This window comes from Diadema antillarum, unplaced genomic scaffold, assembly GCF_040938485.1.
Source record: "Diadema antillarum isolate AM-2024a unplaced genomic scaffold, OU_Dant_1.0 seq00000532_RagTag, whole genome shotgun sequence".
Lineage (NCBI taxonomy): Eukaryota > Metazoa > Echinodermata > Echinoidea > Diadematoida > Diadematidae > Diadema > Diadema antillarum.
The window spans coordinates 160143-187129 of NW_027271483.1; the positions used below are offsets into that span (position 1 = coordinate 160143).

The 26987-nt window shown below is 38.1% G+C and overlaps 1 protein-coding gene across 1 annotated transcript; it reads right to left on the reverse strand.

The window, feature by feature from the left end:
• Positions 1–1000: 1000 nt before the first annotated feature.
• LOC139734534 (uncharacterized) lies at positions 1001–19525 on the reverse strand. Its single transcript, XM_071645311.1, has 13 exons — positions 19363–19525; positions 16094–16314; positions 13018–13107; positions 11458–11631; positions 10565–10707; positions 9668–9841; positions 8651–8860; positions 7906–8042; positions 6099–6203; positions 5388–5544; positions 3121–3273; positions 2432–2555; positions 1001–1183 (listed from the first exon to the last, which is right to left on the reverse strand). The coding sequence occupies exons 1-13, from the start codon at positions 19523–19525 to the stop codon at positions 1001–1003; spliced, it is 2034 nt and encodes a 677-aa protein (XP_071501412.1).
• Positions 19526–26987: the final 7462 nt, after the last annotated feature.

Below are 26987 nucleotides of genomic sequence, written 5' to 3' on the forward strand. Positions count from 1 at the left end.
GTGACCTCCCTGGTTACACTCCATACCTGGCAACAAACGTAAAATACTTAAAACGCCACCTCGTGTATTACTACCATTTGAACCCAATGTTTATTAACAAGACTGTAATGCCACTTTAGTATGTCCTTTATTGTCCCGTTTATTTGACATTTAAAAACCAATAAAAATCCGAAAAGATGTGACAAATTGAAGTGCTATCATTGTTTTTGAAATGCTTTTATGATACCGTTCAGTTCTGTTTTTATCATTATGTGTTCTGCTATTAAAAGAGAGAGAGAGAGAAACATTTTGCTCGAAACAATTCTAGCAGCCTTTCATTCGTCGAACGTTTAACAGAAAAAAAAAAAAACTCATGTAGGACAGCTTCCGGCCTTTTCTAATGCCATGACAACAGCAAAAAGAGCCACCGGACTACTGCTGAAATTATCATTCATTTTCTTTGTTGTTATTGTTGTCGATTGTCATACTTCGATGTTACTTTGAAATCTTGCCAGAATACACTTCCATTTTCCATCAAGGAAATGCATTCCAATCATATTTGGGAACCAATAATTTAAAGTTGATCAGGTCCCTCTAATTGTAGTTTTGTTCTTTCATTTGGGATGTCTTCAGTCTCCTTTGGCGACAGAGATTAAAAAAAATGTGGCAATCAATTAACAGTGGATGAGTAAGCCAACTATATGCAGCTGCTTTAAAAGATTGACGAGCTTTATCAGAATTGCTTGATAAATTAGTGGCTATCATGGCTAAGGCATCAGAACCTACACATCTTTCTTTTCGGACAGGGTTTGTCATATCATTTTCACTCGTCATAGCAAGCAGCGCAGTGCCCATAGTGTAATTGTGGAAAATATCGTGACTTATAGGAAAATCTTCTAAACTTCCTGTTTGTAGAGGGCACTACACTTCAACTAAAGTTTGATGTGAACTGTCAACTCTACTCAATTTTCAATTTTGGTGAACACTAAGAGCCAAGGGGCATGTTGGAACGTTATTTCGATCACGACGTCGACTGCTGGTCGATATCGATGACCACGGGCACCTTCTTGTGGTGCAACCACTGGACGAGAGCCTTAGGCGGCGCCCAAAGGATCTCTTCGAGCACGAAGACGATGGCCAGCTGCATCGGGATCGTTAGGAGGTCGCTCGCCGGCATCGACATCACCAGCAGACACAGCTTCTCCTGGATACCAGACACAAGAAATCGAATAACAATATGCATACATACATACATACATACATACATACTGCATTATATGAATTATTATACAGTCCGACCTCTTGGTATATGTCCGGCCATGTCGGGAATTGCTCCCGTCCGGATAAACGATTTGGTCGGATATGGGAGAAACAATGTTTATGTACATCAGTACGAAGCTGGCAACCCAGTGGTAACTAGGTATATAGGCGAAGTACACGGCAACAGGTGTGTAATCTCTATGCTATAGCCTATCTAGAATTACAGTCCCTCCTTTTTTTTTACGGGAATGAAACATTGTATTTTCAATGTAAAATTCATAAATAACATGTTGCTGCTGGGTATATCATACATGTCATCACCTGGTCACAGGTGTTTAGTAGGAGTTTTAATGACTCTAAAACCACTTTTTTGTCTTCACTGCGTGAGCACGTCTGGATCATAGAGAAATCCGGATATAGAGATGGCTGGATAATAAAGGTCGGATTGTATATCAGTTGTTGCAGGATACACACACACACATACACACACACACACACACACACACACACACACACACACACACACACACACACACACACACCCACATACAAGCAAACATATAAACATACGCAAGTGTAAATGTTGCAGTAAACTTGCACACATATCAAAATTTCCATGCATGAGAGATAATAATACAAGGGAAAAGGGGGAAAAAACCATCCAATGTGCTGATTGCTCATACACTGACATAGGCCTACTTTAGCACACAAGAGTGGGGAGAGATTAGAGTGTAGAAAGTGACATACAACGTCTATCAACATCAAAACTTGTATATCCCTTGTGCAAACATCACAAAATTTTGCATGGTTGAAGAATAATGTCTTTTAACATCGTGTATGAAATCATAAGATCATACATCTCAGAGTTAAAAAAAAGAAAAAAAAAACTAACCCCATGTCACATGAGTATACGCTCCCCTTTGTAACTTCCATCATAAAGAAGTTTCTAGATTTACTATTCTGAGGAAAGGTCTGAATTACCCCTACAATATACAAGTATGTGAAAGGAATCTAATTTTCAGGATTGCCGAAGGGACACACAAACTTTAAATATATACAGTCCAGCACATGGATTACAGCTGACAAACGAAAGACAATTTCAGCAATATCAACTATAACAGCAAATCGATTTACCAATTATACGACAGAAGACAGAACGAATATACAACTCACTAATTCTCAACAAGCATACCTTTGCGTTGGCAATGGACTTTCCGTCTTCGAGAGAAAACTGCGAGAGCCTGTTGAGAATCGCCACGACATCGGGGTCGTATTTGCCCAGCGCCGTCTCAATGTCCGATTTCAGGTCCATGAACCTGGCGAAGCAAATATTTAATGGGCGGGTGATAGAGAAAATTAGGCACTTACTGGTATATTTCATACAAAATACACCATACAAGAAATTTGCGTGGACTTGAAAATAAACACAAATGCGCGGATAAGTTATAAGATAATTATGACGTGTAAGATATAATGTAAATGATTCGTTTTATACTATTGTGATATACATATACTTACATCATAATGCCAGTCGGAAAGATTTTTGTTTCGTCGTCTGGTGCTATTTGGTGCGTTTACAAATAAATGATTATCAATGATAACTTTATCAATCATCATTTCGTTGATGCAATTCAAAAATTGAAATCTTTCATTCGTTCCGATGTTTTGTATTAAACTTTATGATCTCTATTGCTTAAAATTGGTAACAATATAATTATGATCTACAAACCGTATACTTTATATTTGTTTTACCTTTTTGTTTGATGGAAAAAAAACAACCACACACAATAGAAAAGTTATGTCCTGCTGAAATGATTCATTTTAAGCTGTCTTCACTGTATTCATTTATTCCGTTGACGTAGTCAGAGAAGACGCCGTTACCATGGTGACAGCTTGATCTCGCTGTCTTCGTCGATGGCCATGACCGGTCCGGCCTGGTGCGCCCTCGCCGCCTTGAGGTTGAGAACCGTCTTCTCAAAGAGCCGACTCTGAGTGATCACCTGGAACTTCTGCTTGATAACCCGCTGGCGGTCCCTGGGTCACGTGATCATCACATAGGGAAAGGGAATCGAGAGAGAGAGAGAGAGAGAGAGAGAGAGAGAGAGAGAGAGAACAGAGAGGGAAGAGGAAAGAAAAGTTGGGAAAGACTATGAACTTGAAAGGGATGAGAGAAACGAAAGGAAACAGGTGTAGTATAAAATTGAGGGCGTAACAAGAGCTAGAAAGCAGGAGAAAAATACTATCTAAGTAGGACATAAAAATCAGAGTTCAAACAGAGAGAGGGATGGAGAAAGAATAGACAGACAGACAGACAGACAGAGAAGGAGGCAGACAGGTAGAGATGGAACAAGAAAGGCGAAAAGGAAGCTGATCGTATGGGCCGTTATTAGAAGACAAGCAAATAAAAACGGCTAAGCAGGATGGTAAGGAAAAAGACATCGTGTCGATAGATCAAGACTGCACAAGTTATTAATATAAGAAAATAATGAGAGAATATGAGAAAAAGAACGGAGGAAGAGATAGATAGATAAAGAGATAGAGAGATATATTATAGATCGAAAGAAAAAGGGAAATAGAGAAGGGAGGAAATGATAGACAGAAGAAAAATAATAAAAAAGAAACAGCCAGCACTATATAGCTACAACACACAAGTGCACTAAAATTCCTTTTCATTATGCTGATAGCTGCTCTGTTATACTACTCGGTTGTTGCCATGTGAACAGACTCATGCATATACATTTTAGTTGCATGCTCTCTCAAATTCCTTCCCATCGGTGTTTTTCCTTCCACTTCTAGTAAGACCTTGGTCGTGTCGCATAGTTTCCCCTCCTTTCTTTTTTTCCTTTCTTTTATGCATCATTGCAGCTGGCTGGTATATCACATATAGGAATTGCAATTGATTCATGTTCTCCATTTTTTTAATCTTTCCCCGTGTCTATGGAAGCCGGAATGTTTAAACCCTAATAGTACTTAAGTATTCACGTCATTGTCACTCCCATGTCTAAATTGCTATGAGAGCAACTGCTATAGTGTGCAGCATGTGGTTACTTGTTCTCATTTTATCACACACATAAATGCATGTGAGAAGAATCTTCTGAGCCCCGAGTAATAGTCATTCTCTTTTGTTTATCATTACTTTTGGTCTTAATTGTACCCGTGCTCCTCATCCTGTTCCCCTTACTAGGCTTTTGTTGGGACCTACACTCAACAAGCTTTGCTTTTTAGTAGGTTCCATCGTATTTCTCTTCGCATCCTTTACTTTGATTGAAAATGACACATCGACCGTTATGTATTACTTTTGTATTCCTATTTCTTCATGTATATATCCAAGCTGGACATTCTGTATTTTATTTTGTTATATACCATGTATTTTCCATCGAGAAATACGAAAATAAATTGAAATTGAAATTGAAAACTATGTTATCATTGCATCTGATTGGCAAAATTGCTCTATATCGACGTAAATAAGCACTGAATTGATCAGTGTTTCAGTAGATGCCATGATAAAAGAAATCATAGGCGTAAGTACTCGAGCAGGATTCTTCTTTTTTCATCAGAATTACCTATAAGGTTGCAACAATTGCAAAAGTGCATTTTCTGGGTTTTAAAATAGTGTATTACATTTTATTTCGAAGTTAATGTTCCTAGGTTTCAGACTATATGCTGGACAAGTCCGAAATACACATGAGGTTAACGGTCTGATTTAATGCATGTCTTCGTTTGTTTATTTGTTTTTCACTCATCATGTGGCAAACGAAACTCATCTTCTCTCGAACACATACGTAGTGATCCACTGCGTTCATCATACAATTTTCATTTGATAACTATAAGCAACCACAATTTTTAACGTTTCGGTGTGATATTTTTTGCAAGATAAATTGTGTCAGTATTCTTTTTGTATCTAAAAAAAAAAGACGTGTTGCAATGTAGATATTAGGTATTCATATCACTTTATAGACAAAAGGTTATGTAGAAATAGACAGTGTGTTATTAAACTGTGACTTTTTACTCTGAACCGAGCAATGCTTTTCGAAATACTAGTAGGGCGATATCACAATTTGACTATTACTGATACACTTGGAAGTGAATGGCAATCAACGATAGTTCTGATCATTTCTGATTGTATAGCGCCACCAAGCGTCACTAACCTGTCCAACCGCTCGAGATCCTGCTGGGCTTCGCGGGCGAGTTTCTTCTGGACTTTCTTGAAGTTTTGCTGAATGTCCTGGAGGGTTGCCTCGGCGTCCTGGTCATCGGTCACGCTCCGCTTGCTGCCCGAGGCGTTCGGCGGGGGCACACGCTTGACTGAGGGGTACATGAAAATTATGATATACTCATGTATCCTTTAATCCTTAAAGGGATCGTCTACTCCATTCCCATTTGAATTAAAGATAGTACGCATGACATATACGGTGAAATCATATGAACTTAACAGTATGGATGCTTCATTATAATCGGACGTAAAGGGAGAAAGCTATTAGATTTCAAAATGTCCCATGCTTCACAAAACAGTGCTGTCGGTCGATATTATATAATATTATACAAATCAGATGATATAGTTTCATCGCTGTACTTGTAGAAATCATATGTTAAGACAAACAATTCAGCAACTACACAATCCACTCCCCCACAACTCAGCTATCATAATTCTGATATAATTTGGTGCGAAAGATACGTTCTAAAATCCTTTTGATTTAAGCAATGAAAAAAAAGGACATTGAATGAAGCACTGTAAAATATAATCACAAAGAGACCCGTTGGACGACCACGCGAACATCTCAACCTTATCTTCATTCAATGAAATTGTTTTCTAGATTGGATATGGGCCGCCATTTTGCCTCATCTAAATTTTCTAATACCTTTCTCCTCATTGGCCACCCCGACAGTCATCCAGTACGGCTGCTTCTGTTTGTTGTCGCTGTGGACTTGGTGCCATTTCATCACGGCGTAAACAGGGTGTGATGCTGAGATTGCAGTAGAAGAGACGAAAAGAAAGTGGAAGATAGATTCGCGTAGTTCAAGTTTTTATACAACGCATGTATAGCTCCTTGCCATTTGATTGGATGAATGCTGGTCACATGACATTCAGAAGAATCAGATATGTGCTTCATTTTCATTTTTATTCTGACGACAATGATGATTATGTTCTAAGAGGTTAGAGGTTTAGGGTTGGGGGTCGGGTGGAAATCCAGGAATCTCATACATGTATGTTGACGTATTTTTTCAGTTTTTGAAATTAATGTATGAATATATTTATAAATGAAGTCAAGGGTTGGATGATTATATTGGAATTGCATAGTGTTTTTTATGTTTTGAAGTTTGATAAGGATTATGGAGTTAAGGGGTGGGGGATCAGGGGTTGAGTGATAATTTTTTAATGATTGTTAAATGTTTCTTGGGGCAACATGTGTGGGTTCACATGCCTACGGGCAATAGTAAATGTATTTACTTTTGTGTGCCCTGACCCTCATGTAGTCTCTATTCATTTCATTTTCACATTGTGTAACGTGTACAGTACAGTGTATACTTTGTAATGTTAATTCTGGTTTTTGTTTCATGTTTGTGATGTTAATGATATGTATCCTATATTCTTTACCTGGTCGAATAAATAATAATAATAATAATAATAATAATAATAATAATAATAATAATAATAATAATAATAATAATAATAATAAATAATCAAGCGAGCCAGCCTTGCAATAGATCCTAGGACACACTGAACTTGTGAATCGTAAAGCATTTGATACATACGCGCACCCGTTTGCGCTGCCAGTAAGACCTAGAGCCAGATCTAGATCTAAGCCTAACTGTTAGTCCTCCTCCTATAGACAGACTTAACGTTAGATCTGTTTTGGTCTAGTGCATACATACTAATAAAGATATGGTAAGTTATGGTCATGATGAAAGGGTGATGATGAGAAGAAATATGTGATCATGAAGATGAAGGTGATGGTGATAAAATGAAACGGCAGGAACAGAAACATTGTGTATATCTACTGTTTACTGTAGTTTTATCTGTTTTAAATTAGATAATTACTATTTACTGTAGATTTATCTGTCCACACTGTAAAAACATTGGTGTTAGATTTAACACCATGGGTGTTAAATCTAACACCGACTTCAATAGAGACTGACTTCAATAGAGGACCACACCCACAGGTGTTGAAAATGTATTGTGACGGTGTTAAAAAGTGTTCGCCTAGCACTTCGTGGTGTTAATTTGACACTGTGGCTGGTGATATTTTTGACACTGCGCTAGAGTTAATTTGATAATGACACCGCATGGTGTTGATTTGATATTGGTGGTGTTAATTTCAAAAGTATAACACCCGTCCAGCTTCAATAGGGGACCACACCAACTGGTCTTACTGTGGTGTAAATGTGTTTACACATTTTTTTTTTTCAAAAATCAAGTACTTTATCTTAAAATTCTTTATCGTTTTGTTGAAGTTCAAAATTAACAAGGAGTGCGGTAACTAAGAAACTATTAAAAAAAAAAAAAATTAAAAAAAAAATAAATTTTGAAATGACACTCGGAGGTGTTAATCTAACACCATGAATGAGCACCGGAAATTTAACACCAGCTCGGTGTTTCATATCTAACACCGGACTTTTTGCAGTGCAGTGTTCATCAACAGTTACTCGTCTCCACGAGTCTCTTACCCGATAGCAAGTTAGGGAGGACGCTGTTTCGCTTCTGCGGACTAGGCGAGGATGCGGTTAGTAGATCCTCCCAGGTTTCCACGCGGTTATCTCGCTCCAGCCTGAAGCCCTTCCTCGCGTTACCATGGTAACCAAATCTGTAGGAAGCAATGCAGACACAGCTCTGCCATTGGTTGGGATAACACTTCTACCAAATCTGTTGCATGTTGAAAAAACGCAGGGTACAAACCTTTATCGTATTACCAAAGCGATAAAAATCTTTGTGCTCTGCAAACATCATTGCGCGCACTTCTTACAATGGCGGCGCTTTTTTCGCTTCATATCTAAGAAGGGAAATTTCGTGAAGATCTAAATTATAGACAAATAGCCAAAGAGATATTTGTGAGACAACGATATAATCACGACATTAGTATCTGCATATGCGATTGCTATCAATGTCATTGTTTTGTGAAAACATGTAAAACAATGAATTCTTAAATTTTCTTGTTCTGTATTATTTTGCGTCCGATTTCAATGGCACTATTCCAATTGTTTGTTTGATCGTTAAAGAGTGTTACAGTAGAGATAGACACAGATTTGAGTTTACTCCAAGCTAACCAATTCAATGTAATCTGCTAGCAAAAAAGAAAAAATGCTTTTACTTTCGGCATTGTTTTGGTTCCGAAGATATCGGGTGTGAAAAAATCATAAATCGGCCGAAGGGACTGACGGGAGAAAAATAAGAATGGCATATGGGCCAGCTCACTTTTTCCACGGCGCCGGTGACGGTGATTGCACATCGCCCGGGGGTTTCCCCTGCATGCTCATGCTCGATTTGTTGGCAGGAAGGACCGGCTTAGACGGTTTCAGCGAGCCCACCATGGGTTGGTCTCCAGAAGTCACTGTGTCTGCCGACGAACCCACCCGGGCCGTGGTGTCCAAGGCGGTGAGCGGTGTCTTGGTCGGCTTGCTCTGGCTGTGGAATTGTCAGGAGTGCACGCGATTTAGATTTGTAAGATTTGAGCATTTGACCTTTCTTACGCACAAAACTGATTAATATTATTTTGTTCCTTATTTGCTTGGAATATTCTCTCTCAATTCCGTGGATTGAAAGTTAATCTAATAGATTGTTGTCAGGGACCAATCCAAAATTGGATTGAAAGTTTGAATTGAATGAGATTGAATTCTAACTCCACGAGATTGAAAAGTTTAATCCAACGTTTGGATTGGTCCCTGACTACAATCCATTTCAATTTAAGGAATTTAGAGTGTTCGATTTGAACAAAAAACCTGTTTGTGGTATTTTTCGCCTATATGGGTGATACTGCCAAAATATTATCATAATTATACTGAAGAGTTAGAAGGGGTATTATTATAATAGGAAGGTTATCGCCATGCGATATCATCATCATTAACATCATGCAATTTGTTAATGTGGGCTTCGTATTCCAGTATTTTGAGCGTTTTGCATGTTTTTCTTCCCTATCTCCTCATTTTAGTAAAACATTTCTATTTCATCTATTTATTCTCCTTCACCTCCTTTCTCCTCCATTTATCTCTCCGTGAGAAGAAAACTTAAGCCTTGGAAAAATGAACAGTCAGGGCTCTTTAGTTTGTCGTGTTGTTGTTGTTCTTGTCGTCGCTGTAGAGATTCTTCTTTTTCACATTAATGAAAACGATCAGTGCATGATACAGAATTGGACACAAACAGACAATTAAATCAATGATATTAAGACAAAATGATCATTCATCGTGCAAAAAAAAAAAAAAAAATGACCCCAACCTGATTACTGGTTTCTCCCAGATGACGTCACGGTAGAGATGTTTCACCTGTTCGTGTGACATCGGAACACGTGACCTTAGGTCACGACTCTTGATGTTGTGAAGGGCATTCAAGAGTTTCATCACGCACTGAGCCTTTCCCAACCATAGGTGGCGCTTTCTATTGTGAGCTCTCCTGTGGATGTGCAAGAACGAAGATCAGTGTTTAAGTTGGTTTCAGTGTGACTCAAAACCCACAAAGGTAGGCCGAAATGAATTTCCCATTTTTCTACTTAGTTTTAACATCTAAGCTAAAAAAAAGGCTCCAGAAAAACTGTCAATGTCTCAATTTCGGTATTGTTTTATGCTGCCGAAATTTTGCTGCAAAATCTGATAATAGCAATCAATATATGAACAATCTTTATGTCACTCTGTTAAGTAGTCATAAAATATGCACACACGCACATTCACACACACACACACACACACACACACACACACACACACACACACACACACAAAACCCCAAACAACTATACTGGTTTGATGTCAATCCCTCATATGAAATCTTATTAGAATGAAATCATTTTAATGTCAATATAATATCTTAACTATGGCAGATTTGCAATGATTCTGGTAAACAGTTCAGTAAAGATATTTGATTTCATATTTTGTCTTTCTCTCCCATATTGTGCATTTAATGTCATGTCCTCTTTGTTTTCATATCATGTCTGGTGTTTCTATGTTCTATGTATGTGCTCTATTGTCCTGCTCGTTCAAGCAACATCCATACGCAGCAAGTGCGTTTTCCCTGACAGCTTTTCGGTATCTTTCTGTACTTTTCGGCATCTTTCGGTACCTGTCGGTATCTTTCGGTACCTTTCGGCATCTATCGGTACCTTTCCGTATCTTTCGCTACCTTTCGGCATCCTCGATGTCTTCTATCTTTGGCCCCGGAGTGGACGAAGGGCTGTTCATCGGAGACCACGCCCCAAGAGCCGGCGGGTTCAGGGTCAGGGAAGGGTGCCTCCGGCCCATCTCACTCTGACGCTTCTTCATGTCCTGTATAGCACCACCAGAACAGATGAATCAGCGTCTTTACCATGGAAATGACTTATTGTATGAGCAGAGAATAACAACGAGTTCGGTTCAGTGTAAATGTCTTGATATGTGACAGATAGCTTTGCTTTGTGGATGATATTCCAAGTTTGTAAAGCCATTGAATCCTGAGATTCGTTAAAAATAGATGTCTTTGACTAAAAAAGAAAGAAAGAAAGAAAGAAAGAAAGAAAGAAAATAAACATATTCGTATATAACCGTTTTAGTTAAAGCGCTCTCATGGAACACGAAATGAATGAGGAAGAAAGTAAGAAAACGAATCAAACGACAGAAGAAAACAGCTTTGCGCCTTATCTTACACTAAAATTAACCAGTAAAGCCCGATATCATTGAGTCTGGATCATTGATCTCGATAGGAAGTGTCTGGATATCTCATAAGCCAATCACTTTGAAGCCACCTCGCAGCCATCTTGCTGCGCACATCGATCATACGTTTGTGTACGGAGCTCACGACATCACGTGATCATGGTGACAGTCTCTGCTGACAGAGGCGTGCAAATCTGTGCCTGGTAAGATGGCGGCACGGCGGCTTCATTTGATTGAATAGCGTGAATGGGCCGATAAAATATCCAAATACCTCCAATAAATCAGTGGTCTGGACGCTTCGTCTTGAAACACCGCACGAAACTAATCGGATGAAAGAAAGATTGATCAATTCCTACGACAGTTGTCAGCCTACGACTAACCACTTACCTTGATCCTCTTCATGCACTTCTCGAAGGTCTGCCCTCCCCGCTCGGCCCGGAGAATCGTTTCGGACTCTGAGAGTCGCTGCTGTATGTAGGCATAACCAGCCGTAGCGTAGGCGCGTTCCCGAAGTTTCTCGTCTATTTCGGCGTCTTTAACCCGTTCTTTCGTCAGCGGCGCCTGTCACGGCAGAAAATTACAGCAGTCTCTATTATAATTTTTCTCTTAATTTAGCTCCAACAGCTGGGACAATGAGTACTAAATTACAGATTCAAAGTTCTGTGGTTGTGGTGCTCAGATAACAATAGGTGTAGGTAAAAATGTGACCACGCATCACAAAACCAACAAAAGTCACATCTCTTGATTTTACATGAGGCCTAAAAAATGGTGAAACGGGTATAGCAAAGTCATTCTCGACTTTTTCATGTCCTCTGAAAGAGCTATTCTTATTCTACATTATCTATCCCTGAGTTTAACTGGGATCATAAAAAGTATGAGAAAGGATGTTTTCAGCGGTTTTTCTACAACTTTTTTTTTGGGGGTAGATTAATGTGTTCAGGTATGTCTTAGAGGCATTTTTTCGCTTCTTAAAAAGCCTTTACGCATTCTTCCCCTTCAACTCTAAATAAATAATTTTGCAAGGATAAAGCTACTGCTTTTAAAGTTAATATTAGTCACCATGGTAACGGAAAGAATGTGCTTATAGAGCATGAGGAATCTCAGCTTAATTGCATGGATAATCCCTTCACTGTTGTTGCTGCGGAGATTTACAGCCTATTTTTTTTTTGTCCCATTCATTGCACAGCTAGCACGGCTTGGTAAGATTAAGCGCTTGAATAGACCCTATATCTTAGAGCCTCTTTTCTCAGTAAACAATCTTCCAGATTACGTGTTTCCTTTCTTATGTTTAGATAGGTTAGGCGAGTTCATTTGAATTGAGTCATTGCGAGTTAGATATGATTTTAAAGCTTAGAGTCTGGTCTCTCAGAATCTGCCCCTAACAAAAAAACCTATGTCTGGCGACTTTCTGTTGGTTTTGTGATGCAGGGTCACAAATAATGATAGCAATGCTCTCGTTTCTGTTGTCACATCCGGGACCAATAATTGCTGTGAAATTATTAACCATAATGATAGCAAAGAGCAAAATAGAGGAAGGAAGAATCCGGAAGATAAGGAGAAAGAATAAGAACAGAAGGAAGAAAAGAAACTTGAGATATCATGAAGGAAACTCCAACAATCTAAAAAGTTGCTGCTGCCATCATACCAATTATGCATGGCAAATCTATCAAAAGCAAAATAATGGTACTTATGTGAAACTGAGACAAGAGTATGATAATGACGGTATTTTCAGCACATTCCCCCGATGGTTTTTTGACACGTTATGGCGATGCTGCCTCGACCTGACTTCTCACCTCCACAAAGGTAATGTTGCAGACAACTAACAAAAATTCTGGGGTTGTGACTTATTGAGACTTTTCATATTTGATCTTTTCGAATGTTACGCTGTGGTTTTCCCACAGACAGACGAAGTATATGCCAGTGTTGTTGCATTCGGAATCGACTTACCTCGGCGATGGTTTTGGCAGGCTCAACTTTCAACGGGGAGAGCTTGGGGTCTCGACGGCCAAATCGTGACGTCAGAGATTGCATGGGAAGCTGTGGTCAAGCAGTGAATATTGTCCAGAGTCAATCATGAACATGACCAGATGAACACTGAAGAATTGCGTTGAGAATTTGACCCATACCAGCAAACATAGAACATCGAACGGAAAGATCTATATCTTCATCTACTTGTGCATATCAGAAAATGTATAGTAGTGTTCTACTGATTAAGTAGACACTTTGCTTGTTCGTTAAGAGTAAAAGTCGCTTGTAACGTAAGCCTCAAACAATTCTTGTTAGGGCCGCTTCCAATGCACGCTATATGATGATGGTCTCCTGCTTTCATTTACTAGTATGTTACCCCAACCTGCAGAATGTATGTAAATGTTAACCAGGATAAGAAATTGTTTAAAGGAGTAGTATAAATCTTGTTAAGATGGGGATTCTGGCTGTAACCTTCCATAAGATAATTAAGATTCCTCTTATATGAAACGTCAAAGAGCATACAACTCCAAGAGGAACTCAAAATTTCCCTGACAAAAATCAGCTTTGAAATGGCTGAGATAATCAGAAACCTTGTGTCCCAATGAGAGTGGGTCCCACCTTTTATTAGGACCACTTTGTTTTACTTTGTTTTTTTATGTCTCAGCCATTTCAAAAAAGGTCTTCATCAAATAAACCCCGAACTCCTCCGAGAACAGTACTGTGCACTTCTCAATACTTCATATAAGTGGCCTCCGATCATCTCACAAAAAGTTAAAACCCAATCCCCACCTCAATTAAAACCACACCATTCCTTTAAAGGTCCTGTTTACCTTTGGAAACAGTGATTTAAAAAAATGTTCAAGATATCACATTTGATGCATATGTGTAGGTCTGTTGTATCACAAAACATCCTACCCTATAAAATGTTTGCAATAAAGCCTGAAATATAAGGAGATATCAGTATTTTTCTCATTGAACCACAACTGTAGACATTTCATTTTGGCAACATTTATATTAAAATTATTGTTCACATTTTGTGTATTTAACAATACTTAACATCGATTATATGGATTCAAATTTTTACAGTGATTGTTTCTATCCGAAGCTCATTTTAAAAATCCTTGACAGCAGTATAAAAGAATCTCTAAGTTTCAACACTTTTACTTTAAAGTTAAAGAAAATGCTTATTAATTCTTATATTACTGGGGATTTGCATTCTGAAAGCTCCTAACTGATTTCTCTTGCTGCTAACGCCTTTATTTTGTTTACTTTATTTCATAACCATTATGTTATATCATTCATATGAAAACAACTTCCTGTGTCCTGCATCGACCCCCAATACTCTTCTCCTTTGCCCTTCCCTCTGTCTTCCTGTCCCTTTCTATCTCCTTTTTATCCTTTCCACGTGTATGTAAGAGAGCTGCTTTGTTACTGTGTTATATGTGTGTGCGTTTGAGTGCGTACTCGTTTTGTGTTCTGGTTCCCGTGGATTATGTTAAAATGTCTCGTGTATTACTATTATAAAGCGACTCCGAGGGGACTGCATTCTACAAGCTTGGCTTTTTAGCAGTCCCCTCCATTTCCGACCTTTTCTTTGTTATGATTCAGTCACATTTTGTAATTTTGGAACTATTTTAAAGCACTAATGCTGGGTTTTTGTTTCATCTGCCAATGGTATATCATGCCTTTAACAGCCTTCGATCCCATTTAATGTTTTCACATCATGGTATATTGGCATTCTTCTTACTTTAACGCTTTACTTCACCCGGAGAAAAAGATACGAGAATATCAGCAAAGTAAGCCAACCTGAAAACCAAAGCACCGTACTTTACAGAGATGATGTGAAACTTAAAGCCCGATCACACAGCGCTTTACGGCTTAATCACGGCCAAAACACGTCAAAAAGTGTTTCTCCCGTGAAGCAGACGATGTTGTTCGCGTTGATGTCGAGTTTAAGACGAGTTACGGTCGATTTATAGACGCGGCAGGACGCGGGAAAAAATCTGAACGGCGTCGGAAGCGGTAAAAAGTTTTGAACTGCTCAAAATTTTATTCCGCGGACAACCACTGGCGGCACACGTGGTAAAGACGTGCAATACACGTGAAACACACGTGATAATCCGTGTTCTGGCAGTGATTAAAACTTGGGGAGACGCGGTAAAGACGCGAAAGTTTAGCGGTCTGTCACGGGCAGAGCACGGTCATCTGACGCGTGTTACGCGTTGGTATCACGGGAAATAGCGTGTCTTTAGCGGCTTATCGCTGACAAATGGATTCTTTCCGCGTACACACACGTGGCTAGACGTGGTTAGCCGTGCTTAGGCAGTGTTTCAGCAGTGGAACAGCCGCCAACGGCTATACCCCGTACAAAGCACGGCCAAACCAAAATTGACCAAAAAATTACCACTTACGACCACGTCCACCAGATTTTCATAACTTTTTGTACGTGATTTGGACGTGGAGTGCTGTGTGACCGGGGCTTTAGTATGAAGCTTTTTTTTTTCTTTTTATTTCGGAGTGGAGGGAACCTTTAATACATTTCACGCTGCTGTTCACTTTGACTATAGCATGCTAGGATTTCAATCAAAGGTGTCCTCAGTTAGTATCATTCAGTATGAACAAAGACGTCTTTATCATAATATGATGTGCGTGTTTTTTTTTTTTCGTTTCCGAACAATGTTTGTTGCCTTGGGCGAAGGACAAAGGATAAAAAATAACCAACAACTAAACAAGAAGGGGTGCTCAAGCATGTCAAGAGAGCATGTAGACCTATACTTGAAAAGAGTGACGATGAATCGTAACTGACCTGTGATTCTCTTACAGTGAGAAAGATTTCCCATGTCCTCTGTAAAGTACCTTTACACAAAGGCCAAGTAAAACCTTAAAAAATCCAAGACTCGACGAGGTCGTGACGGTTAAGTTCAGCTAGTTTCGATATAGGATTTCAAACAGGGGACCTCAGTATTGTGTGTTCGGCAAACGACGTGCCACCTGAGCCAACAAGCCGCCTCAAAATCGAAGTCAAATCCGTAGAAGCCTGGCTCCATGAACTAACCTTCTTCGGCAAACAGTCGGAGAGGGAGTCGAGAAGCAGCCGCTGACTGTTAAGCTCCACGTCGCCGATCGGATGGTAAGGCTTGTGGCAAGGCGTGTAAAAGCCGCAGGTGAGGTGGTGGTGACGCCGCTGGTTGTTCTCCCGCCACACCCCTCGGCCGCGTTCCTCGATACGCATAGTGTCGGTTCGGCAGCGAATTCGCTCGGCACGGTAAGATGGTACTGTGAAGGAAAATAATAGGATACCGAAAGAGGTTGGTGTACAATGCCCAGGGAACACCAAAACGTATTTGTTCATTTCGATGCAAGTTTATTTTTGAGATTTTTTGAGTGCATGCATTTCCCATACGTTTATACGCTGCAATGCATGTTTGGTTCGAAACGAGCGAGCGCTTTTATTTCAATGAACCTTTACTGCAAGTTAGGCGTCCAATAATTTGTCAGTTAATCTCGACGCCTTCTCAATAGAAACGTTACCATCATTTATCGATTCTTCTTCGTATAGTGTTTGTGTGTGTGTGTGTGTGTGTGTGTGTGTGCTTAGATATGCGTTTGTATCAGTAAGTGTACATTGATAAGAAAATATAGAGAATTTCAATTAATGATGTTACATGGCGTAGTTTACACTAAGGAGCGTTTAATGAAGTTTGGTTTTGTAACAGACAGCCTTTGTTCCTTCTGCCAACATGAGCCTGAAACTTATCTGCACTTATTTTTACACTGTGTTAAAGTGAAACCGTTATGGGAATTCATGATTAATTATTTTGATATAAATGAGTTAAGGAATATGGATTGGAGAGATATATTTGGGGGAATCTCTGGTTATTCAAATAGATCAAAATGTGTAAATACTTTGATTATCTTAATAAAATACATCATTTTTAAATCTAGAACGGGAAATAAGTTACCCACTGGAGAAAAGATGCAAAAGATTATTGTTGAATTAATAAATGAGGAAAAAATCATTGCGACCAAGGCTGGGAAGCTACATGTACATTTACAAAAATGGGAGTATTTTGAGACTTCGTTGAATAAACCAGTCTGAAGCTACGTGCAACGTCTGTGACTTTTATGAAAATAGTAATGTTTCCATAGTATTCCACTCTTTCTTTTCTTCATTTTTTTCCTTTCCTTCATTCCTCCTCCTCCTCTTCTTCTTCTTCTTTTTTTTCCTCTTGTGTTGTTTTGTATTTTCTCCCCCTCCTTTCCCATGCGTTCCTGTCAGCCTGTTGGCGGGCTGATTATATAACTATATTTACTATATTGTGATGTGTAGGCAAGAGCAGTTAACCAAATTAGGTGCATGTGCATGTGTGTGTGTGTGTGTATGGGTGTGTTTGTGTGTGTTTGTGTGTTGCATGTGTACAGATAGGGGATGGGGGAGGAAACAGGAAGGGAGGGAACTGGTGGGGGTGGTCATAGGAACTCAGTAAGGGATATGAGTTAGTAGGTGGGCGGGTATTGGTTGATAAATAATATGGTTCCATTATTTATTACTGTATAATTTTGCTGCATAATTCATTTGGATGATTATTAAGATTAATGCTAGAAGAATTGAATTATCACTGTTAAATTTAAGCAATTTTTTGAGAGCATAGGGGAAGTGACTGTATGTAAATTGATAATTGTTCATGAAAATGTAATTTTTGTTATGTCATTATGTACAGCAATAGCAAATTTGCTATTATGATCACAAATGTATATTTTCGTCATTTCAATTGTAGCAAATGAAAATTGTTATTTTTTTCTATTACTTTGAATGGAACAGAATAAACATCGTTGAAAAAAAAAAAAAGTTTGTATCTGCGCTGAAGTGAGGTATACCTGGAGTATATATGCCTATAGAGGGGGAAGTGTTGATGAGGTGATTCGGGTGAGCGATGGAGGGGTAATGTTTTATAGGTATGGATTATGTGCAGACATTGATCATGTACATTTGTAAAGCTTTGGTATGCGCGTGTGTACATAGGTATGTAGACTTTTTGTTGACCCCTTAACAATAATTGATTTCATTGTCTAATAATTACTGCTGTGACGAGCATATGAACGCAGTTAATGGGTATATTTTGTATTGTGTATTGTTCCAACACTTTGGTTTTGCTGACCCATTATCAAAAAAAAAATATTGATTCTATAATTATTGCGGGATGATTATATTTCTGAAGCAGTTACTGTGTATCATTTGTGTATAGTAGAATAATCAGATATTGACACAATGACAGTCCTGAGAATTATTTTGTAATATTTTGCAATATGTTTGAAATGTCACGCAGCTAGCAACAACAACTGAATGTTGAATTGTAATCAAAGATGGATGATTGAATGGAAATAAACAAAAAGATAATCCACAGAGATTTTATATAATCTCTTTGGTATATTCCTAGTCAATTTCGATGTCACTTTTATAGGTTGCCTCGATGCTCGTCAGATGTGAAAACACGAAGAGGAAAAAAATTATGATTAGATCATAATTTTTAAAAGTATAGGTGAGAATATAATGGGGGCCTAGCACGAACGATCGGCGTTCTCTAAAACGCACGGGACGAGCATCGATATCACTCGGGAACCAATTCGAAGCATGTATTTCCGGATGTACAGGTCGTTTCTCCGGCTTTCACAGCCAGGCGTCTACAGGAAACTGCTGAATTTTCTCGTTCAATCAGATTAAGAGTCAACTCAAACAAAAGGCATGGTAAAAGTTTCATGAAAATCAGACAAATAGTGGCAAACTTTATGAAATATAAAAAAAAAAATCGAGATTTAATAGTGCCTTTACGAAATAAAGATTAGGTATGGCATGGTAAATAGCACATACCCCAATTATAGCACTCCCATTAGATTATGGAGCTATTGCTAACGTTTCATCTGTCAACAATAATCATCATCTATAATCCCATCATCTTTACAAAACTATTTTCGTTTTGACAAGCTCTAATCAACTTTGATATGACAGGTACGTCGAAACATGATGTTTGACGATTTTATAAAAATCCGAGGAAGCTAATATCGAAGTTTTTGATTTGTTGACAGAAATGGCTACTTTGATTCTTACATCTCCCATAATGATATAAGTCACTCTGGACAATATAACATCAAGAAGTTACTCTGGCCAATATAACATCAAGAAGTTTGTAAATTGATAGCATTTTGCACTTCCAAAGAAAGCAAGTTCCGATTGAATTATGCTGCTAAAGCCAGTGAAAGTTAAAGTAGGACATGAATGAAAATAAAAAGATAAAAGGAGAGAAAAAATAAAGTGAAGAAGAGTACCTTTCGGCGTTTTAAAGTGTTCTCGAACAAACTTAGTCATCTCCATGCTTTGCGTGTTGTGGTAATCTTCCTCCGACATCATGACAGTGTAGCCGCCGTGAGCATTGGCCTGGGAAGCAGGGAGCGGCCCGGTCCCGTGGGCAGCGGCAGTAACAGGGGCCATTTTCTTTTCTTTTCCCTTCTTCTATTCCTTTATCTTTTCCAGTCTGTGTTTAGGATAATAACAAATAATATCACAGACTGGTATAGATGGAAGTTAGATGTCTCATTCGCTTTCGATCTCACTTGATATTCTATACCCTCACTCTAACATCAATATATTCGATTTCGTGAGTTATTATGCAGACTAGGTTTATTCTTGATTGTTTGCATGGTTTTATGTAATGATTTATATATACAGATGTATAAATATTGTTTACAAAAATGGGTAGAAATAGAAACCAGAGTCGACAAGTAAAGACGTAGTGTTAAGTGCACTAACACTCACGCGTGAATATCAGATTCAACACTGCAAAATGCCATCACACTATGAGGCCAGGTTTCAGACGATCTTTACGGAATGATAACCGTGTTAAATCCCGCCATTTATTCACTCAACTGAGTAATATCAAGGTACAGAATATGTAGTGCCATCCGTAACAATGCACATTCCTAATTTTGTTTGATGGCAAAATTCAATGGTAGATAATATTATTGTAAAACTTATTTGACACGTTTGAGGTGTTTTTGTGAATGTGAATTGAGTAGGACTCGATGGACTACAGACGTATGGAATGAAAAGCTGAAAAATCTTTGAATGCTTCCGTGGTGGTAGAACGTTGGGTGGTAGAATGCTTCTCTTGAAAAGGGCCTGCCCAATCCCTGGGTAGGCCCTTTTCAGGGCCACTCACATACTCCAGAAAGAATACATGGTGCACCGTGAAGCCTTCTACCACCCAACGAAAAGCTGAAAGTTTGTCCTCAAAGAAGTGTAATGATATGATGTTTTTATTCATTTGCCTTCCGGGTATAGTCGTCGAAAATTTATAGTCATAATTGTGCAGTATTATCGATGCGTCTGTGCTTCCAAACAAAACAAATAAGCAAACAAACTACAACTACATGTATGTTGGAGATGAGGATGACGTGAAACCCATAGCATTACAGTGCGCTCCCGTTATAACTAACACTGTTATGACGAGTTTCGGATACAACGAAATAAAATTTAGGGTCCAAAATTATCATCTATATAGACATATTTATACACTTCGGGATCGGCAGTTTTCTTTCGTGTATCGAAATATAACCGAAAAAAAAAAACAACAAAAATAATCATAGAGCGGATAAAGTTGGAGCTTGGATTTTTCTTCATTACAAGGGGAATTTCATAACAGTTTGCCTTAGAACGGGAGTGCCTGTATAACGAATGAAAACTGCCGGTCCCTAGGACTTCAGTTTGGGTTTGTGTTTTGATTTATGCTATTAATGACAAACATTTTTGCTATTCCAGCACACAACATAAAAGAACGGGCTTGAAACCGGTCGTAAAGCTCTTTTGGTTTCATTTTCTGGAAGCATTATATACAATATTTGTTTTTTTTTTTTCTATACACACCAGAAAATAAAATTAATGCACACATCGGGACAACCCACCTCCCGAAAAAAAAACAAACATATCGAAGGTGACGAAATTACTTACGAGATATCTGAATGCTCTAAATGAATTGCTTTTGTCGACTAGCACATCATGTATGTCGAGTTCTGAAATTCTTCTGTAAAACAGAAACAAACACTGCCAAAGAAGAGGAAACAGACCACCTGCTTCAGCTGGTCCTCTCAGTGCTCATCATGACTACTAATTTGTACTGCATGCATACAGAATAATTCTACTCTGCGTGGTTCACCCGTCTCCCTTGTCAACGCAGCGCGTAAAGCGTTGAAACGCGCAATGACGTCACAGTGCCATTGTCACAGAGCAATGTCGTCACAGTACAGGTGCGCGCACACTGTCAATCAGGGTAAAAAAAACCCACAATACACGGTGTATAGACTATAAGTAGATACATGTATATGGCAGATTACACTACAAACAGGATTAACCATAGTAAACCAGTTCGGGATGCATACAGAATCACAGAACCACAGAAGCTCATCTAAGAGAATTTACTAAACAACATGCCCTTTTGGTACAAATTACCTTTTTCAGCAGGTATGCGCAAAATGGAATCCCGAACTGGTCTTCTTCTTGAGTTCCATTCTGCGTATAGTGACTCGAGAAGAAGGAGAAGAAGAAGAAGAAGACCAGTTCGGGATTCCATTTTGCGCATACCTGCTGAAAAAGGCAATTTGTACCAAAAAAAGAGGGCATGTTGTTTAGTAAATTCTCTTAGATGAGCTTCTGTGGTGTAATGATTATTCAAGTATATAACCCTAATAAATGGTGCTTGCCAGCACATCCACCTAACAGCTAAAGTAATACATGTATTTGACAATATCAATAGAAAGGCATTGTTAATACACTTAACATTCAGTGGAAAATGATGAAATTGATGCTTTCCCACCAACTGATTGATGGACCATTCTGGACACCTGGTCTACCCAGGTTCATTCTTTGTTTTGAACATGATTGATGAATTCCATATGTTGCGGGGACAGCTAGTTATGCCATATCTTGCTCTGAGAACTCGTGAAGTGTCTAACTGAGAAAAAAAGAAAGGTCATAACATTTATTCCAGTGTGCACATGAGCTAACTTTCAACTGGCTTATCATGGGTGAGATTCAGACACTTCCCGCTGTGTTAGCAATAGATTTAGGCAAGAACTTGCAAGTTCAAGTTCAAGTTCAAGTTGATTAGATTTCATTTCCAACAAACAAATAGTCAGAAATGCAATGACACACTCGTATACACAGATGTCAGGAAATCAGTACCACAATGCGATGAACAGAATAACATTGTAAAAGAGATACAGGTAAATCATCAACAGAGATACAAATAACTGTCACGTCAATGAGGTAAAGGCAGAAACAAAATTGCTGGAAATGGAGGGGACTGCTAAAATGCAGAGCTTGTAGAATGCAGTCCCTCACAGAGAAAAAAATATAATTGCAAAAAAAAACCCCAAAAAACAACAACACACAATTTCCCTAAGCGGTAGTAAAAAAAAAAAAGACGGAGTGATACACACATACATGCATACATAAGGACGCACATTAACAATCACAAGGCGGCTCTCTTGTAAGGAAAGGTTCATGAAAGCTTCATGATGTAATTCCTAAACAATCGATTTGCTATGCCGCGCCACTACAATTATGCGTCCACTTAATTGTGTCTTTTATTTTTTACAGAGACATATTAATGGTTTATTTGATTTATTTGATTTTGATTTTATTTTATTGGTTCCTGCATTATATCATTGCTCATGCAGATACATGCACATATATATCATATACATTGATGGTACCATACATATAAATGGATATACATAAACATTAGTTGCTAACAAAGTAAGTTTCTTCATTACCTATACAGCAATACAGTTTCTTCATTGCTTTTACAATGTACAAAAGAACATATCAGCGATGCAATGAATAACGCAGAAGGGCTACAGCTTAAGCAATGCTTGATTTGCATGCAGCCCTCGTACATAATACATAATATATAGGAAAATAGGGGAGGGATGACTTGCATAGAGATAGGATAGGAGAAAGGAGAGGGGAGAGGTCTGTCTGCTTTCGCAAATACACAAAATTAGATCACCTGGATTACTGAATAGTAAAGTATTTTCTTACCGAGGTACAGGTGAACAGTTACAGGTCATGGTCGGTTACATAACATTACGCAAGAAATTCAGAACGGCGATAATTCCACGAGGGAATTTCATATACAATACAATTGCAATGACATTATAAGATCACTGATATCCAGAAAGCAGCATTGTCTTTACAGCTTTCTTGAAAGAATACATAGACTTTAAAGTTCGAATTTCTGAAGAAAGAGAGTTCCAAATATCAGGTCCAGTGTGTCTGATAGATTTCAGAGCCATAACCGTTTTTGGATTTTGTAGATGAAATTTATCAGATTGCCTTGTGGGATAAGAATGTATATCCTTGTTTAAATGAAATAATGAGAAAAAAGAAGATGGCAACTGACCGTTATACAAACGAAACATAAAAAGTGAATTTTGCAAAAAGTTAATATCATTTACCTTTAGTGTTTTTAATTCTACAAACAAAGGATCTGAATGGTCCCGATGACCTGAATTGGTACATATACGTATAGCTTTCTTTTGTAGAAGCAATATACTGTCAATGTGACTTTTTGCAGTTGCCCAAACAATGTTACAATATGAGATGTTCGATAATATCAATGAATTATAAAGCATAAATAAAATATTCTTTGGGACATAATACTTAAGCTTACAGAGTATACCAACGTTACGAGATACTTTATCTGAGATGTATTGCACATGAGCATTCCATTTCATATTTTCACTGATATATATTCCAAGGAATTTGACACTTTCTTTTTGTTCCAATAATATACCATCCACCATGATATTCAAATGGTGCATTTCATTGTTATGCTTCTTATTATGAAAATAAATAAAATTTGTCTTTTTTAAGTTGAGTGACAATTTATTGCTCTTAAACCATGTAGATAATTTCGGCAATTCAGTATTAAGAGTTCTTAAAAGCGACTGAAAATCAGTATTGGAACAAAATACATTGGTGTCATCGGCGAACAGAATATATTGCAGTAACTTAGTAGAATTTGTAATATCATTTATATACACTAGAAATAGTAGTGGTCCCAATATCGATCCTTGTGGGACGCCACAATGTATGGGTAAAACTTCAGAGTTTACCGATTCATAGTATACGTATTGCTGTCTATTTGATAAATAATTTTCAAACCATTCCAGTGGAATGCCACGAACTCCATAACGATGCAATTTGCGTAAAAGGATAGTGTGATCAAGAGTGTCGAATGCCTTGCTTAAGTCCATGAACACACCAATGACATGTTTTTGTTCAGCTAAGGCAGTCGACACTCTGTCATACAACTGGGCTAGTGCCATATCAGTAGAATGAAATTTCCTGAAACCAAATTGGTCATGGTTCAGTATATCATTTTGTAACAAAAAATCATACAGTCTGTTATAAACGAGTCTTTCTATGACTTTAGAAAGACTAGGAAGAATAGAGATAGGTCGGTAGTTCGAAACAAAAGAAGAGTCATCTTTTTTGTATATTGGAATAACTTTTGCAATTTTACATGCGTTCGGAAATACACCAGTTGACAACGACAAATTACAAATATGTACTAAAGGTGTCAATATACTCCCAACAATTTGTTTTAAAAGGGACGTGCTCATTTCATCATAACCACATGTATAACTTGATTTTAGAGAATGCACAATATCAAGGATCTCACTAAAATCCGTTGGTTTAAAAAATAATGAATTATCATTTGACGTGCCCAAGTACTGCGAGAAATCTGTCTGTGTATGATCAATCTTAGAAGCTTGACTAGGACCAACATTAACAAAGTACTCATTAAAACAACATGCTACATCTTTAGGATTACAAAACGTTTGTCCATTATTCGTAATGTGAGATGTTGACACCTTCTTTTTCTTACCAATGACGTCATTAATAATCTTCCAAGTGGCTGACATATTTCCAATAGCATTTTCAAAAGCTTCCGCATAATACATTCTGCGGGAAAGCCTGATAATCTGTGTGAGTTTATTTCTATACGATTTATATCGATTAACATTATCATTATCAGGATACCGTAAACTATTTTTATATAAAATATTTCTTTTCTTAATGGAACGGAAAATTCCCTTTGTTATCCATGGATTTTTGATTTTTTTATTGTTTTTCTTTTCAATTGTGGGGATATGTTTGTCAAAATAAGAAAGGAATGTATTCCAGAAGGTGTCATAAGCAATGTTTGGGTCTGCAGAAAGTAATACATCATCCCATGTTTCCGTGATTAAATCATCATTGAGTAATGATATGTTTTCTAGTGTGAATTTCCGCTTCTTCTTACGTTCTTTTTGCTTAACATAAGAATTCTGTGTGTCGCCACAAATGAAAAATATAGGTAAATGGTCAGAAATATCACTATACAAAAGACCAGATTTCGAATAATCCGTGTCAATATTCGTAAAAATATTATCGATCAACGTTGATGAGTTGACCGTAATTCTCGAGGGCTTATCGATTGTAATATTACAAAAATTTGCTCGCAAAATATTGCAAAATTTATTTCTAAGAATGTGCTCTTCTCTCAAGAGATCAATGTTAAAATCACCCATAATATATACATCTTTGTTTTCTTGATTAATCCGCTCTAATAAAACATCAAAATTATCCAAAAATGAGTTACTATCTGTATGAGGGGGCCTGTATATTACACAAAGTATTATATTTTTTCTATTATACATATTAATTTCAACACATGTGCAATCAATTTCATTTCCATTGTATATCAAATCAGGCCTTTCTTTATACGATAACGTGTCTGATAGGAACAGGGCGACTCCGCCTCCTCGTCCGCATTTCCTATCAGAACGGACAACAGAATACCCATCAATGTTATATAAAGGGGGAGATTTGTCGTTAAGCCATGTTTCTGTGATACCAATAGCGGAGAATTTCATATTTATCATAGACAATAATAATTGCATGTTTTCATAATTTCTTAACAGACTGCGGGCATTGACATGTAATAAACTGAAAAAATGCTCATTATCAATAAATTCTGAATTGAACTCGTCAGGTAAATAATACCGACATTGGACATTTTTATGTAAACATAAATCAATTTCATCCATATTTAAGACAAGAACAACACATGGACCATGTCATGGTCGTGAACATTTGCTTAAGAATTGATGAAAGCAGACAAGAAGAGAAGGAAAGAATAGAGCAAGTCATACAGAGAAGAGATTGTTTACAAATTACTCTCGTGAGTAGTGGCCGCATCGGACAATTGAGATCTCACAACAGAGATCGTTGCTATATCAACTCTCCCTGTAAACAATATACATCAGAAGTCAAATGGTATCTTTGGAAATATTCTATATACACAATATACATCATACACAATGAACTATAAACTCATAATATTTACACATTCGGGGTATAGACTAAGAGATTGACAGAGAAAGAAAGGCAGAGAGGTGGATGATCGGGGAAAGATAGAAGTAGACATAAAGAACATGATTATGACATAATGAATGAGTTATTGAGAAGCAATACCGTACTCATACCGAAGTGATCTAACTGGAGGAAAGGAAGTTGTGCGGGACTCCTGTCCGGTTCCTCCATTTCCCAGCAAAGAAGCGAAGCTTCACGCCGTTCTTGTAGAGCTCCTGAACGGCCGCGGACCACTTCCTCTTCTCAGTCAGATCGTCAGCAGTGAGGTCATCTGTCATGAAGTACGCTTCCTTCGCGAGCTTCAGGCGCTGATTCTTCATGATGTCGACTTTCTCGCGGTATGACAGGGTTTTGAAGAGGATGTGCCTGGGCCGATCCTTGGTTGCTTTTCCATCACGGTGCGCTCGTTCTACTTTGATGTCAAGCCCAAACTTCTCCTTCGCGATTTTCTCGACGAGAGCTGGGCAATCCTCGT

What these genes read in the sequence shown, in the direction of transcription:
- LOC139734534 (XM_071645311.1), bottom strand. Translation starts at nt 19,525, where the DNA reads ATGGCCCCTGTTACTGCCGCTGCCCACGGGACCGGGCCGCTCCCTGCT. An exon ending in GGTGGCCAATGAGGAGAAAG is followed by an intron (nt 5,545 to 6,098) that starts GTATTAGAAAAT and finishes TGTACCCCTCAG; the next exon opens with TCAAGCGTGTGCCCCCGCCG. An exon ending in GAGATCAAGCTGTCACCATG is followed by an intron (nt 2,556 to 3,120) that starts GTAACGGCGTCT and finishes TTGCTTCGCCAG; the next exon opens with GTTCATGGACCTGAAATCGG.